Source organism: Achroia grisella, unplaced genomic scaffold (assembly GCF_030625045.1).
Source record: "Achroia grisella isolate CSIRO2021 unplaced genomic scaffold, CSIRO_AGI_Agris_v1 utg1061, whole genome shotgun sequence".
Lineage (NCBI taxonomy): Eukaryota > Metazoa > Arthropoda > Insecta > Lepidoptera > Pyralidae > Achroia > Achroia grisella.
In genome coordinates this window covers 392107-404821 of record NW_026712565.1, presented here as the reverse complement: position 1 = coordinate 404821, position 12715 = coordinate 392107, and the positions used below count along the sequence as shown (strand labels likewise).

At 30.9% G+C, this 12715-nt stretch overlaps 1 protein-coding gene across 1 annotated transcript; it reads right to left on the bottom strand.

The window, feature by feature from the left end:
* Positions 1-4367: 4367 nt before the first annotated feature.
* On the bottom strand, positions 4368-7916 carry LOC131851845 (tetratricopeptide repeat protein 36 homolog). The gene is made up of 4 exons (XM_059202443.1): positions 7775-7916; positions 6225-6398; positions 4944-5119; positions 4368-4470 (listed from the first exon to the last, which is right to left on the bottom strand). Exons 1-4 carry the CDS (start codon positions 7890-7892, stop codon positions 4387-4389), a joined length of 552 nt encoding a protein of 183 aa, XP_059058426.1. The 5' UTR covers positions 7893-7916; the 3' UTR covers positions 4368-4386.
* Between the last annotated feature and the right edge of the window lie 4799 nt (positions 7917-12715).

Genomic DNA, 12715 nt, shown 5'->3' with positions numbered 1-12715 from the left:
AGATCTTTAAATGATCTTTTTTATATAATTCATAATTTTGTTAAATCTCTGTCTCTAACGAGACTTGAATTGACTTGTGTAAGACATGTTTCTATGGTATGAAGTACCTACTTCGCTATTGTACTATATGGACATCGATACCTACAAATTTTCGGCACGCCCGTTGATCAATTAATTTGGGATTTGTGCTACCAGATTTATACATCAATTCAGCCCGCGGTCTCTAAACGCTATTTACTTCCTATTCGATACGTTCTTGACAGAACGGTCGTGGTCATTATGTATGAGGCAAGAGGCAGATACCATCCTCCTTACGACAGCTCGTTATCTGTCTCCACTAGCTACCATTCTGGTACACTCGTGGAGTGGACCACCTACCGCTGCTTTGGTTTAGTATAAACGTTTAAACTGAAAAGTATATAACTGTTTATTTCAGATGTTCTTTGAGATCTTCTCGATAGATGTTACGCAAACGTTTCCTAAGTGCTAAATACTATACTCCGAATATATTTACTATCATTAAAAATGGTAACGGTATATATATATTATTCCTTGACAATTGTAATACATACATTAAAATATTAACATATATTATCACCTTTTTGGACTGCGTTACGCAGTTTATATATGCAACTATGAATAGAATATTATCGAGACTTACAAATGGAAATATATCCTTTTAATGTTGTTTGATTGACAATTGAAAATTTATAACTCTAATGAGTCTGTTTCTGTAATTTTTGGCGGCGGCGATATATAATACTCTGTGAAAAAAAATTACCTTTGGTATCAATATTGGCTCATTAGAGTTATATATAAATAATAAAACACAATATATTTCCGTTTCTATAGATTCTATAAATTAAGCTGAATTTCGTTTATTTACTGTTATATTAGTGTCTGCTAGCTTATGCCTTGACATGTTTAATTTTACTATGACTTGGTCACTTTAGGCGATAGTTGAAAGTTTATAAAACTTGTAGTGGTATTGTATTTAACCATTATAATCGTGTATGAATAAGATCTCACTTGTATATACGCAAAGTCATTTATTCATTTATCTATAGATATTCTAGAGCTCGTTAATTGAATTATTCAAGCAAAAATTGCGCTTTATATATCTGCTTTTTGCTTTCAATGCTTATTTTATGTGACGAGTTTTGATACAAACTCGGTATATGTCTGACTTAGAACATTCGACATTGGAGAAAGGAAGACAGAAAATGTTCGAAATATAAATTTGATTGCTTTTTTTTAATTAAATTGTTTTGTAAGTAAGATTGTTGAAGTTATCGATTGTAACTCGTGATTTAAAGACTTATTGGTGACCAACTTTACTGATGCTGCTACTAAGATGTAGGTAAAGACTAGTAGATAAAGAATGTCTAAATAAGGTCTTCATCCTAAAGATCCCAATATTGTATCAATCAAGTATAAGTTTTTACTTAATACCTTAGTGGATGTATAATTTGAACAGAAAAAAAAATATAATAGCTTCACCCTTGTCGATTGTTCTACGGATCTAAATAAAATTGATTACTATTTTGAATTTTTAAACATAACTTTTATAATACCAATAGTTACGGTATGTGTTCAGTGAGAATTAGTTGATAATTAATCTTGATATTATTTAGTTTAGTATAGAATAAATATATTATTAGGTTGCTCTTCCTAAACTATTGTTTTCTACTTCCATAACTGTGAAGGCAATTCATCGCAGTCATACGTTACTTACAGAATAAACTGCGAAGTTATCTATGCAATTACAATCCGGATTGGTCGTCAAAAATATTGACCAATGAGAATTCACGAAACTGCGATATGTCAACAGCATATCCTATCATCAACCAATAGCATTGTCGAGAATGGACGTTAGTTCCAATTTAAAAATTAAATTCGTGGCTCTATTAATATACTTAAATTAGTCGTCTAGTGAAAATTATATGTAATTTAAATATGATATTAAATTATTGGAATATATAATCATTATGTAATCATTAACAATATTATATGTACGTAGTCGGTTCGATGTTCTATTATAACAAAAATGACATAGCGTTTAACATTTAAGTATTTCTTATATAATTATTAATATAATCGGAGTCACAACGTTACACAAGTACCTAATTAACTCGTCAATACCTATAAAGTACGGCGGTGCCCCAATTAAATGTGTATTTGTTAATTTAGTGCACGTTAGAACCACGAATTTAATGTACTACCCGTTAGAGACGCAAATGCAATACGCCGGTGACCTGAGAGCCACAAGTCAGCGGAGTAGTTGCTTCAGCGACTCTTGCACTCCCAACGTGAAAACAATAATACTTTCATAATAATTCTCATAAATATAGGCCTAAATATCACTCTTTCTAAATAGAATAAGCCCGTAGTCGATACAGGTCTTAGTATATACATTTTATTAAATATTTTACTAATAAATATTTGAGCGTGTTTAAAATTTTACATTGACTATGTTATTGTCAATATGCACCATCACCTGTGCCAAAATGTATTTGTAAATATTTTTCCAAAATATGAATTAGTATATTGAATATTATGATAACCTATCGTTTTTAATCTTTTCAATAATTTCCTCATTTGTTCACGTATTACTGGTAATGTAGTATTATCTCTTTTAAATGATGTTTTAGATGCAATAAACAAGTCACTATTATGATTTCTCTTATAAATTTCATTAAATAAATAGTTTATTCTCATCAGGAATTAATGTAACAAAGCTATAACAAAATAATAATATCGACTACTAGTATTTTTTTTAATTATTATGCTTTACGGCTCTGACTACTAGTAATACGTTAATAAAATCGCCACTGCTAAAAATACTGCACGTTTTCTGTTAGGTTAACAAATATTCGCTAGTTGTAAGATAATCTTCTGATTGACTATAACAGACGCATATATTATTTATATTATCTGTAATCTATTTATATTTATTTACTAAGCTTCAGTCAGTAATGACCAAATATTTTGTCATTAATACGCATTATTCGAAATATTGGAGTATCTACTTGTATTTTCTTATAGACATTTATATGACTGTATCCACGTTTATACTATATATAATACACATATATATATTCACGTCACAACTTTCTCTGTGATATATCATCCTTTCACGGACTGTGTAGACGATTTTTAAGATTTTTTTGTCTGTTATTAAGTTACGTTAATCCACGTAAATTTTATGAAAAGGAAAATGATGACCATAGACAATAGGTACCGAATTCGATTAATCAGAATCTTGAGCAGTATAGCTTCTTGCCATTGTGGAAATATAAAAAAAAAACTATTTTTAAAATAAATATAATGTGAGCACGGCAATCTAAAAGGTTTTTGTAATCTTAAAGATTCATATTTTTAAATGACGTACCTAATCGTAATTTTTACTTTTAAAAATGACAATACTTCATTAAAAATAACACCTATTACTGCCATTTTTATACGATTATTTTAATATTTAATTTATAAATTATCAATGTGCCAAATATATGATTTTTAGAAGGCAAAATATCTTAAAATTTGTCTCCGCAGATTTTTGAATGTTCAAAGTGCACTTTACGTTAAAATTTACCGTCGTCGCCTCTCACTAGGTTTAAAATTATTAAAATTAAAGTTTTCGATTTCAACAAATTAAAATGTAAAACGTGTGCGCGGAAATTTTAATAATGTTTTCTAAAATTGAAATATAATCATTTCCACACACACCTCTAATCTTATTTATGAGATTTTATTGCATATTATATAATTATCTATAGCGTAGTACAGTATTTCGATTCGTAGCATTTCAATCGTCATTTTCAAATGGAATGTTGTAATTTTGGAGATCTAGAATATTCTAGAACTCAGCAGTGGATTGTGACCAAGTAGATCTGTCGGTAAGGTCTCGAATTGTATGGAGTTTTGTCGAATGTTAATGTCGATTGTACTCAACAATATAAATTTCTAATCCATTAGATTTGTGAGTTTTATTTCTAAATACATAATAATCCTAATTCGCACACAGCGCCATCTATATCTACCCAAATATTTAATTTGTGGATTTTGTGGAATCTAAATTCAAAAGTATTGACAACGTATTTTAACGACTTCTGCACGCAGATAGCTGTTGCTGATGTTATTAAGCGTAGATTACGATACTATTATTTTCCTTATTTGAATAAAAAGGTAAATTTCAGCGGACGATGTCGCAGGTAAAGCCAATCCTGTATAATAAAAAGCCGCATAATGATAAGGATATATTAATCTATAAACACATCTGAGTAATGTACAATACAAAAAATATTATTTTTATGTATACTTATTAGACCTATGTCCAGCAGTGGACTGCAGTGGGCTGATGATGATGATGATGTTGATGATACTTATTTAAAGTTTAATTTCCGTCTCGCCTCTCATCACTTGAGTCAACATTTGATTACATAGAGCTGCGTATGGATTCATTTCAACCACCTGAAATTTGAGAGTAAATATTCAAGTATATAAATAATTATACGAATGTCTCTATAAACAAAATTTTAGATATGTTTCTCAATTTTATAGTACTTCTTTTGTCACAAATAGTTTGCTGTGTAAACAGTTTCATTGATATTGTTAAAATTCTTCGTGGTTGTGTCAAACAATAAGTATCTATTTATACAAAAAATCTATATAATATTTATGTGTAGTAGTAGTACCTATAACACAAGCTCTGCTTAGTTTAGGACTAGATGACACTGTGTGAATTATCCTAAGATATTATTATTATACATAATCTATTTTTAAAAACTCAATAAACATGTTAAACGAAATAATGAGTGTTATAAAAGTAACTTCCATAATTTTACTGTATTAGATTGCAATGAAGCATTCTCTATAGTGTGTAATGTCATCTAATACGTGTAATAAGGTTATCTGTTCTTCTATTACATGCAAAAATATCACACCTGTTTCTTAGCGAAACCGCTGCCCAGTTTAGCAGCTTCAGTAAAAGCTGCGCGTGCCAGATCTCCTTGTCCAAGTTTCTTTAACAGAACCCCGCGCTGACACAGCGCCAACGCGCGAGCTCGACCCTTGCTACCTTCCGTCAACTGCAACGCTTTATCGAGGTCAGCCATTGCATCTGTGTGTATTAAAATACATCAACGAAATTTCTCCAAATTAAATCAGTATTAAAGAATAGTTTTTTTTATAGGATAGATAACGGTTGACGCTGGAGGGGCACCAGTGGAGGATTATAATTTTTATTATTTAATTAGAATGAGAATAAGGATTTCACCAGTTTTCAATCAAGTTTCAACCCAGAAAGAATTTATCACGATGGTTTCCAGGGGGGACCGCGTGGAGGTCAATCTGACATGGTACATTGTTAGCAATAAGATCATCAGTCGACATTACTAACAGTCCCCTTTCTTCCCTAATAAACCAGTATTAGAGAATAGTTTTCTTTTAGGATAATAATGGAATGGAGCCGGCGGGGCACCAGTGAGGGTTAAAAGATGAAAATTATGATTCTGGAAATGATTGTGACAAATTCACACGAGAATTTGTCACAATCGTTTCCAGAACCGCGTGGAGGTCAAATTGTTATAGTTACATGTTTAACAATGAGTTCACTAGTTCACTTTACTATGTTCCTGTTTTATGAGAAAAATTATTGATTTATAAGTATCATACCCATACACACAATGCCAATTTAGAAATAGTTACTATGTGTATATCTACTTTTATATCGATTTATTGATTAACATATACAAAGATTGTTATTATGATGAATCTTCGCCGGAGGACCAGTGTAAATAGCCAAGTTTTATAAGAATGAATGAAGATGAAGAGCTTAGCAACACATAAAGGACAAACACAAACATTCGTGTTGAAATTTCAGTCTTACAGTCCCCAATCTTTAGTTGACTCTATTTTTTTTTATTAAGACACACTGGACCATTCAACAATATAAATAACATTTGTATACAAATATGATTGTATGACATTTACGTTATAAACTTATATTTGTTGTCTGCTGCCAATAGTGCCCGCATGAAATCTATAGCCTATGTGTTATTCTGATGTATATATTACTGTAAAGTTTCATCAAAATCCGTTCAGAAGTTTTGTGTAAAAGAATAACACAGCTCACAACCTTTCGCTTTCATAATATTAGATAAACATGAAATTATTTTAAATTTTTATATATTATTAATGTATAAAAATTCAAAATGATTATTTACCGTTATCTCTTTTCATGAGACGCAACAGCTGCGCCCTGTCATTGTAAGCAGCGGCTCGGTCCGGTGCCACTTCGATTCCCCGCGTGAGCAAGCGTAACGCATCTTCATACTGGCCTGCTTCTGCAAGTTGTACACCTTCTGCGCAAATCTTGACGGATTCCTCGTTTGAGGGTTCTGCGAAATAAATTAAATTATATAATATAATAATCTATACATATAAATATAATTGGAGTGTCTGTTTGTAATATTTAAATAACCATTTTTTACTACAAGCATATGAATATAAAAACGAGAGAAAAATAAATACGCCAAAATAACATTTTTAAAATTTTTGTCCGTCTGTCTGTTTGTTCCGGCTAATCTCAGAAATAGCTGAACCGACTTTGACGGGACTTTTTTGCAGGTAGCTGATGTTATAAGAAGTAACTTAGGCTACTTTTATTTTAGAAAAATAATGTTAAATTCTAAGCGGACGAAGTCGCGGGAACAGCTAGTATAATATAAAAAGGTAAAGTGTGAATATGATTTATTGGGAGGACCAAGTGGATGTCGACCTGACTTATGCTAAGGGTGGGTTCTAAGTAACTGCTAGAAATACTTAAATACATGTGACTGGTTGTGTACAAATAGGTATAGTTATGATGTGTGTGTCTCCATAACATAGATTTAAGTTAAGTGTAAAACAGTCCGCTTTACGACTCCGCGTTGAGTACTCGTGTCTCTCATAGCCACGAGAGCCAACAGAATATCAGCGCTGCAGAGTTATCTGTAGCATGCTGAGTTGGCTACCTTTTCACTTTTGCGGCTCATAAAGCCACCTACATTTCTTTTATTAATTCGTGTTGTTTCTGTATCTCATGTATGTTATGCGTCTGTAATTGTGAATAAAGAATTTATCTATCTATATAATAAATATTGTAGCACATTACCAATACCAATAAATACAAATTTAATAAATAGTACAATTATTTACCGGTATACTCACTACCTACATACTACAATAAATGATGTATAAGGTAGCGACACCTCATCATATCACAACATATATAACGCTACAGTGGTGAGGATAACACCGCGCTACAGTTAAATAGGATTGTTAGGTCCAATTAGTAGGTGGCCCCATTTTTAGCAATACACCTTACATTAATTACTATATTTGTATACAACCAGTCACTATTTAGGTATTGCTATCAGTTATAATACTTAGTACCCAAATTTAGTACAAATTCTCCTTAGTTCGAGACTAGATAGCGCTGTGTGAATTATCCAAAGGTATTCATAATAATAATAACAATCCAGAACAATTTATATAAATACATTTTTAAAAGTACAAACATATACGTAGGAAACACACTCGCGAATACCAATGTTTGTACATGTGAGTAATTAAACCTCGACCATCGGAAGCGGTGTCTAAACTGCTAATACAACGAAGCTGTCAATTATTTATTTATTTAAAAATGCATTAAAATCCGATGCGTAATTTAAAAGATCTAAGCGAACAGACAGCGGAAGCGTCTGCATTTTATAATATGTAAAAATTTACGTACCTTCATTATCGTCAAATTGATCCCCATCGTCAACCACCTGAGCTATGGTAGCTGTTGGGTCGAATATACTCCTCAAAACAGCCTTGTCTCTTTCACTCAAGTTCTCCAAACCAGCCATGTTCGCTGGCACTTGTTCCCAGTACAAGAGCTTATTATAAACTAAATGGTGAATGGATACAAAAACCCGTTCATTCCGCTATAATTGTATAAGATTTACCGTCAACAGATGATTATTGGTCGATTTGAGCTAATAATCATGTAAATTTAAAAACCAGTTTGTTGTTTACATTCAAATACATTAAAATGTTGCATTATAAATCTCCTATCAGAACGACAATCTATATGATCTACTCGTAAGTATAAAGGCCATATTACGCTATATATGAGTAACTATTAAGATATTGATAACGTTTAATTAACGAGTATTCCACTCAGGGCACAAAACAATTTTCACGAAAAAGCAAAGTGGAAACCTGAAAATGCATATTTTTGGAATATTTATACTATCATATAGCCAGCAATATTTCAATAGAATTTATAAGTTATGAATGACATATTACCAAACTATTATTTTGTTTTAACCGGGTAGATTTAGATGTATGTAGTAATTAGTTATTCATATCTTTTTAATAATTTATTCGTACATTCAAGTACACAACGAAACATGTGCAATTGTGCATGTTTTCCAACACGCCATGCGCCAATGTCGTACATGTGATAGTGTAATAAGATACTTAGATTATAAAAGATAATTAAAAATAATGTTGACCGATTTTAGAGCAATATTTTTAATTATTAATTACCTCTAATCTTCAGATTGTTGCTTAATAACGGATTTAGCCACAGCTATCTTAATAATTAATCTACCAGATTGAAATGTATATTTATATCTATAATTTAGACGTATTTAATTAATATTATAATTTCCTAATCAGGATCTTACACATAATTAGAATTTTATATTACAAACAAATACAATTATAACATACCTTCACGACTGTTACCCCAGAAGTGATATTCAGAGTAATAATCAACTGTTTACGTCATAGTGTACACAACACTTTACCCCTACCCTGAGTCGAGATTCGAGTTTCTATCTGTGCCCTCAGACTAAAGTCGTATCCGTCAAGCAGGAGTCGGCCTTTAGCTGCTCTATAAGTCCTACCGCGGGTTTGGAGTGCCACTTGCATTCGCCCTCTACCGTTCGGTGAAGCTGTTAAGGCCAGCTGCAGCTTAGAATAGTTCGAAAAAAATTGGTACTTAGAGCCAAACACACAAATATACTATTTAAATAAAACACGAAATAATTGAACATTTTTATTAAATAGTTTTCGGTTAAAATATAATAATTATAAACTAAAATTAACTATTACTTAAAAGTAAAGAGAGTAACTAATTGGCTGAGTAGTAACTCGTTTGAAATAAAGCATCGTCTCATCCCAACGTTATTTGGTGTTATATTGAATGGTGATTATATCACACGCTTAATAAACTGACTTAATAAATTAAAAATAAATACATTTCTGAGAAACCGACTTAAAATTCATTAAAAAAAAAGATAAATCGAATTCACAAAAAAGTATTGTTGACTTAATGGATTATTTTCAAGAGTGCGGTGTAACTAGGGAATTAAATAAAACTTAACAGGTTTATGAGCTGGCGAATATAAAAAAATAGGCATATTTTTTATGTTTAATACTTCCCAGGCCATTTCAAAGACGGGTAGTGTGTGCCATCACCGCAAGATTTCGGTTTTACTAACAAATAACATTAAACATAGTAACGACTCTTGGTAGCAGCTAAGTTTCGTACTACTCAAGTACAGTAATCGATATAGCGGGTCCTTCATTTTACTCACGGCATGTGCACATTAAAATCCCGTTTCAAGCTAATAACTTGTATAAATTACATTACCAGTTTTTATATAACAAAAGTTACAAAATACAATTTAGCTTTACAAAATATTGTCAAAATTTTATAGCAGAGGCCTTCCTGCATAAGAATGGCAACATATTAAAAATAAAAAAAATATATCGTAAATATTTCTTTTATTGCCACTAAAATTATTACTTTATTATAAAATAAAAAATAATATAATAACAAAAATAAAAATGATCATGTCATTAACAAACCATGGTAATTAGGTACAGAACTCAACTCAACTCGCCAGATGCAATGTTGCCATTCATAATGGAAGAGATCTGATTTTATTTTTATATTTCATATATCTTTGTCTTTTAATTACTTCAGCCGAATTTAATGCCAAAATAATATAATTAAACTAAAAATAAAATAAAATTGTTAATAATTTAAAATTATTCTCGTCCGTTGTCGGCATTATATAATATAATAATCAGGTAAACCATCATTGGAACATGCCTAATTTGAGTAAAAACCATAAATAATAACCACAGATTTTAATGTTACACATATTGGAACTAGACACATTTTCTTCTAATTTTAATAATGAAAAAATAAGGAAATACTAGCTGTTCTAAATAAATAAAATAAATCATTTTTAAAGCAAAGATAAGAGATTTTTATTGATTATAATTTTTGGCTTTTATATTAGCATTAAATTATATTTTTAATTTCATGAATTTTTAGTAAAAAAAATAAAAAGTAAACATTTTGTCTATTATTATATTTTTTTAACAAACTGCGGCGTGGATTCCAAACGATTTTATAGTCAAACCTCAATTCACCTAACAATGTAACTGTCAGTTGTAGAAATATTTTGGCGCGAAATATTACAAAACAAACGCGAAAACAAAACTAACTAGCAGAATTAATACGTTAATTGGCACTAAACATTGTTCATGAACATGAACAAATTTTTACAAAATGTTCAAACCTACTATTTGCTATGCCTTCAATTTTTGCTAGAATTTGATATTCATTGTATATCAAAATGTTAATTTATTAGAAACATACCGAATAAATAACTTAGTATTACTTATTGTAACGTGGGGCTTGACTCGTCAATTATGTAAATATATATCTTTTCTTGTAACTATGTAAAAAAATCCTTATACACTTATGTTCCTTAAACATGGAAACCTATGATATATTTACGAATTTATCTTCCCTGTCCAGATTATACAGTGTGATGACGTAATAAGAAATATTTAATGAATTTCTCTAATTAACTAACAATCCAACATTAGTATAAGATATAAATGCTATGTTGCACTGAAAAGCAACCTTGTAAGTATATACATTACGTCTTTTTTCAGTTTGCACAACCATATTTTAATTTTACCATCTAACTACTGCACTGCTACAGGGGGCCCAATTAGTGGGTCAACAAAGTGTGTTATTGTGAGACATGGGGATAGAAACGCGTCTTAATTAGGTGACGTCGTTGAATTGAAAATGAATGCCAAATTTCATGTTTTAATAAACATTAAATATAAACTATTAACGAAATTAGAATTTTTAAAATAGACGGTCAGGGAATGGTACAAACGGTTTACGCTGGCGAGGCACTAATGAAAATAGTTTAATATATGTTACGTCTTAGGGGAGGTAGAGGAGACATGTGATCAACTGTGACAAGAACAGAGGGAGGGTTAAAAAATTACGGATTGTTTATCGATGGCCCCGCTAAATATAGAATAATAATAACTGAAGAGTTCTATAGAAATTGTAGTTAGTTGTCTTGCCCGTAAACGATCGAAATTACACACGACATATTAGACACAGTGAGATAAAATATGAAATCGTGTTCCGTATAAAGATTTACATTTCATAACTTTTTGGTCCAAAATTTATATACAGCATTTAAATACATGATTAGAAAAAGAAAAACTATATATTATTAATATAGTCAATCGAGTCTTAGGTACATGAATAATTTTAGGGTACATAAGGTATTACCTCTCTCGACGATACTGTCAAGGTGGTCAGCGAAATCACTGTCGTCAATTAGACACGACTAAGTAAATTAATAATGTGTACTAAACGCGAAAGTTTAATAGTTAATAAAAACAGTATAGTTTTTGGGGGCAAGGGGGACATAAAGTAACTTTTTCATTGCATTCGATCTAAATATTCTTTTGAAGTCAAAAATACTTTAAAACCGAGAATATGAGTAACTACCTTATTTGCATGATAAAAATTTCTCGGAATCGTGTAAGATGCAGTGTGTAAACACCCTAATTGTCCTAAACAGCATAATGCCGTCATGAAACAAATTTATATATAGCTAGATACAACTAATAGTGTGTGCAGACGACCTTAGAATCAAAGGCGACATCGTAGTGGGAAGTATCATAGATGGCTCAATTTCTGCAGCAATTCTCACAAAGAATAATAACAATGATGATTACGGTTTACATAAACGAGGTGGTCTAGGAAACTCTCTAGAACGCTCTACAACTTTGTTTGCCGCGTCTAGACGCTTTAGGGTGGATCACACTCGAATGGTAAGTTTTCTAATTATATGGCCAGTCTGATAAAAAACATTTCTTCATATAAAATATGCTATATTTACCATATACCACACGTACTTTTATAAAATCTTACTCATAAAAAAATTGTGTCATATTATCTATTTACTTTAAATGATTCATTTTTCTATGATCCTGTATCAGAAATAGCCCGTGTCAGTATTATTAAGGTGACAGCCATTTTACTGTGTTTATTATAATGTCATATTATTTAGGAAGATTATAAATTAATTCTGTAAGTTTAAAAAAAACAATCTGTCATTGTTATATTAGAAAAAATATTTATAATCTCTGCTAGTAACCATACAATGTAATGGGTACTTAACAATTTTCTATTAAAGAATTTCTTGTTGCGTCACCGCTTACAAAATCGGTTATATGCTAAGAATAAATATACAAAACAAGGCTTGCAATTAGACGATTATTCTATATCACAATCCCATGTTACAAATACGAATCTTATACTAATGGTCGGTCGCGATCACGGATT